Genomic DNA, 4,753 nt, shown 5'->3' with positions numbered 1-4,753 from the left:
CGGCGGCGGCCCCGCCCCTGCGCGCGGGCCTCGCACCCCCAACCTCAACCCCAATCCTCTCATCAACGTGCGCGACCGGCTTTTCCACGCGCTCTTCTTCAAGATGGCTGTCACCTACTCGCGGCTCTTCCCGCCCGCCTTCCGCCGTCTCTTCGAGTTCTTCGTGCTGCTCAAGGTGACCGAGGCCCCGACTCCTGACCCTTGACCCTAGCGGCCCGACCCTCCACCCAGCTCTGCCACCTCTGACCGCGACCCCAGCGGGGCGGCGAACCCCTCTCCTCTGGACCCCTGAATCTCGGGGTCCCAGCCCGCGTGCCCGTGAGACTAATATCTGGGGAAGTCGGAGTCTCACCCCATTAGCAGTCCCTGTTCCCGACTCCTGATCTGGACTCGGCAAACTCACTGGCACCCCTGTCCAGGCTGCACCCCAGCCCTGGCCTGGCCCTGACCAAACCCCAGTCTTGGGCCTCCCTGTCCGCCCCCCTTTCTAGGACAGGACACACCCCATGCCCATCTTCCCACACTGGAAGCCACTCCCATTTCCATCTCCCTCACAGCCTCTCCGCGGAATGTAGTGAGGACACCTCGCAGGGGTTAGTGTCAAACCCAACCCCCCTGTTTAGGGGCCATGTGTGAACCCCCTTCCCATCTTCCCGCGGGTGGCACAGAGGTTTCAGCAGTGAGCACAGCGCAGCGGGGACTGTCGCTGGCCTAGGTCCTTCTAAGACGGGCTCTCACCCCAGTAACAGCTGCAGCCCTTCAGAGAAGGTTCCGGGTTCCTGAGCAGAGTGGGGCTCCCGGTTGGGCAGACGGCCATTTCGTTTTCCCATCAGCATGCTGCCACACTGGGGCCGGGGAGGCTAGCACCCCCCAAGTGAGTTTTGGGTTCCTCGTCTGCAGAGAGGGTGCTGGTGCTGGCATTCGAGGGTCTTGGGGTGCAGGCCAGGCCAGGTGGGCCAGGAGCTCCTTGGGGTTTGGTGGGAGGAGTGGCGTCATAGCCAGCCACCAGACCCGGGTGCTGGTTCTGGCCTGCCAGTGTCTCGGGGAGTCCCCCTCAGAGCTCCCCAATCCCTTGTCTGCGGGAGACTGCCTAGAGCCACGTGGCGGTGGCCTTCCCGCTCTTCCCTCCCACAGCCCCTGCGGAGGATTCCTGAATCGCGGCGCCTTTACTGGGCTTCTGAGCATGCGCGCACGCGATTTCCCTGCGGTGGGGAGGCAGTGTCTGCCCTACGTGGTCGGTTGGCGCTCAGCCTCCAGGAGCAGGTCCTGTGCGCCCCAGTTCTGTCCCGCTGCTGCCTGACTTGGGAGCAGGTCAGCCTGGCCAACACGTGTCCCTGGTGCAGGCGGTCAGGTGTCCCTGCCCAACCCCACTCATCTGCTTGTCTGTGAGGCTGCTGCAAGTTCCAGAAAGCTCCGAGTGTTTGCTTCCTGCCTGTCCAGCTTCCGGCAGGCCGGCTGCAGAGCTCCAGGTCCCTGTCACTTCCTCAGGGCTGCCTCTTCCCGAGTTGCCCGGCCACCAAGCAGCCCAGCCCACTCGGTTCCCCACTGGGCCAGCCTCTGGGGGGCGAGAGGCAGTGGCCGGGCCCGCAGTCTGGCTGCCTTGGCCTCCACCTCTGCTGCTTTTCCTGGGATCGAGGCCAGACCAGGACCTCCAGGTCCCGGAGCGGCGGGCACTAGGTGCCCCAGCTTGTCTCTGAACCCTAGGCAGCCTGACCGTGCAGGGTAAGGGGCACTGGCATTCGGTGCTCTGAAGAGTGGAGCTGACCCTCGGGGTCATTGTCACGTGCGATAGTGTGTGGAGCGTCCCCAGGCCCCTTGCTGTGACAGGGAGCGTCGGGACACGTCTGTGCCGCCTCGCCTCCTGCCCCGTCCTGGGCCCCAGCAGTGAGAGGGCAGAGCAGGAGGGAGGACAGGCCCGGGCGTGGGGGGCAGCGGTGGCCGGGCACGGTCTGTGTGGCATCAGGCACACGCAGGCCTTGGGACACAGCCAGAGAAGCATGTGCGAGGGCGGTGTGGCCGGGGGTGGCTGCACGGGGTCACGTGGAGTGGCAGAGACGGGCTGCGGGTGCCCGGGCAGGGCTGGCTGTGCTGGGTCTTTGGAGGCACCGAAGCCGCGTGTGCCCTGTTCTGGTGGGGAGAATGAGGCCCAGATCAGGGCAGGCCTTGGCAGGCAGAGGAGGGGATTCCTGGCCCGGCCTCCAGGGGCCTGCCGCCCCGTTGGGGCAACAGACTTGGGGCCTCAGGTCGGGAGGGAGGTGATGCTGGGGAGACCCCCTTGAGGAGTACTAGAAGGGGCACTAGGGTCACACTGGGGACTTGGGGGGCACTCGGTGGGATCGCCCCCCTCAATTCACATGCCCCCCCTTGGCAGGACTGTCCCTTTTCCTTGAAAGCTAGCCTCTCCTTCCGCTGCATTCCCTCCGCCTCTCCTGGCCCACGGCGGACAGCGCGCCCGACACGTGGGCCTGGAAAATGGGGTCATGACCTTAGCACAGAGGACAGCTCTCCGGGTCACCCTGCCTCTGCTTTGGGCCCCAAACCTCCTTTGTCCAGCTTGGCAGTCTCCGAACACGACGCTGGGGAGGGGGTACTGGGTGGGTCCAGGACACCTGGAGTCTGGGCAGCTCCCAGCGTCCGGTGACACCGAGCTCCTCCTGTCCCCGGCGCTGAGTGCCCCTCAGGTTGGGGGCTGGGACGGGAGTGCGAGCTCCACTGCACGTCCACAGGGCCGGCCCCGCGGGGAGGTCAGGTGGCCCACGCTGGCACTGGCAGGACGTGGGAGGGACAGGGTCCTGGTGGCCTGTGGCCCTGGGCGGTGGGCGTGGTGAAGGCTGCGCTGTCCCATCTGAGCACACGCCCTCATCTTTGGCGGAGCAGCGCCCGGGTTCGCCGGCTCCCAGACGCCCACTTTTCCCAGAACAGCGATGGGTGTCCCATCAGGCCAGCTGGAGCCTTTCCCCAGGGGCTGGGGCAGTGGGGGTGCGTGGGGGTGCAGCCCCAGACCCAGCGCCCAGTCCGGGGGGTGATGCTTGGCCAGAGGCCCCGTGACACACGTCACTGTCAGACAGGGAGGGCCGTGGCCCTCGTGATGCTCCTTCGAGCCAGGCGAAAGGTGCCGCTGGTGGAGTGTTGGGGGGTGGGCCGTTCTCCGCTGGGGGCCGTCCTGGGCGCTGCGGGGGCGGCGCAGCGTCCTTACCCCTCCCGTCCATGCCGGCAGCGCCCTGGTCGTGACAACCTTAGATGTCCCGACGCTGCCCGGCGTCCTCCAGGGGCAAGAGCGCCCTGGGGAAGAGCCAGGCCGTCCCCATTTCACAGACGGGGAAGCTGCCTCAGGCACCGCAGGCTGGCCCTGCCGTCCCAGGAGGGTTGCGGAGGGCGCCTCAGGCCAGGGCGGCGGAGTCGCTGTGGGCCCTGTCCCCAGGTGAGGGTCCTCTAGGAGCCGGAGGGGGCGTCCCTGCCCCCGGGGCCCCGCACTGACCGCTGCCCGCCCGCAGGCCCTGTTCGTGCTCTTCGTCCTGGCCTACATCCACATCGTCTTCTCCCGCTCGCCCATCAACTGCCTGGAGCACGTGCGGGACAGGTGGCCCCGGGAGGGCGTCCTGCGCGTGGAGGTGCAGCACAACTCGAGCCGCGCGCCCGTCTTCCTGCAGTTCTGTGACGGCGGCCGCCGTGGCAGCTTCGCGGGCCTGGCGGCGGAGCCGGGTAGCCTGGAGCCGGAGGAGGAGGAGGAGGAGGAGCTGGCTGTGGGGGTGTTCGGGAACGCCTCCGTCAAGGTGAGCTGCCGGGGGGGGCTGCGCTGGGGCGCTGGGGGCCCCGGGCCCTTCCCCGGCCTTTACGTGGAAAGGATTGGCCCGGTTCTGGGGGCACCGAGGGCAGGCACAGCAGAGAAGGAGCCCCCGGAAAGGGTGGGCCTAGAGCCCGCGGCGGGCCCTGGCCGTCTGTGGGGTGGCGAGCGCCCAGTCACTGGAGACGTGCAGGGGCCCGGGGCGCCCGCAGGGGTCAGGTGGGTGTGTGGGGCCCAAGCCGGGAGGGAGGGACGCGCTCGGGCGGCCAGCGGCCGGAGCCCCACATGTGAGGGGTGGTGCAGGCGGGGCTGTGCTGCCCGCCTTGCCTGGCAGCCCCCTCCCTGCCTATCCTGCCCGTCCGCAGCTGCAGGGTACACCCTCACCTGGAGACGGCCGCTCGGGGGGGCTTTGTGTTGGGGTCCTTGGGCACAGGCTGGCGGTCACCGCAGCCGGGGGTGGAGTCCGCGTCCTGTCAGTCCGCAGGGGAGAGGGGCCCCTGGGCCGGGCCGCTGACGCCCTGTCCTGGCATCCCGCAGTTCGAGTTGGACATTGAGCCCAAGGTGTTGAAGCCACCGGGCGGTACGGAGGCCCTGAACGACAGCCAGGAGTTCCCCTTCCCGGAGACACCCTCGAAAGGTAGGTGCCCAGGACACCCAGCCAGCTCGGTCCAGGGGACGCACAACTCTTGATCTCAGGGTTGCGAGTTCAAGCCCCACACTGGGTGTAGAGAGGATTAAAAATAAAATCTTAAAAGAAGTACGTGTTGCTTGGGCTGCTGAGGTGTGCTCGGTGCTGCGGAACGGTGGCTCACCATCTGGGGCCACACCCCTGCCCGGAGCGCGGCCCCTCTGAGCTGCAGTGTCCCCATCTGTCGGCAGCACGTGCGACTCCTCTGGGCGCCCTGAAGGCCCCACGGGGCATGTGTGCTGCGAGCAGTTCTGCCTGATGACCCCCCCCCCTGAGCCTCG

General features: G+C 67.9%; 1 protein-coding gene across 1 annotated transcript in view; it reads left to right on the top strand.

Moving 5' to 3' along the window:
- The window catches only part of TMEM259 (transmembrane protein 259), a 9,318-nt gene that overhangs the window by 1,570 nt on the left and 2,995 nt on the right, over positions 1–4,753 (top strand). The window contains 3 exon segments of the mRNA XM_077760594.1: positions 1–175; positions 3,495–3,773; positions 4,322–4,421. Of these exon segments, the coding sequence (XP_077616720.1) occupies positions 1–175; positions 3,495–3,773; positions 4,322–4,421 (554 nt within the window).

The sequence above is a fragment of the Crocuta crocuta genome, unplaced genomic scaffold (assembly GCF_008692635.1).
Source record: "Crocuta crocuta isolate KB4526 unplaced genomic scaffold, BGI_CrCroc_1.0 scaffold443, whole genome shotgun sequence".
NCBI lineage: Eukaryota > Metazoa > Chordata > Mammalia > Carnivora > Hyaenidae > Crocuta > Crocuta crocuta.
The sequence above is the reverse complement of the archived record's forward strand: the minus strand, read 5'-3'. Positions and strand labels throughout refer to the sequence as shown.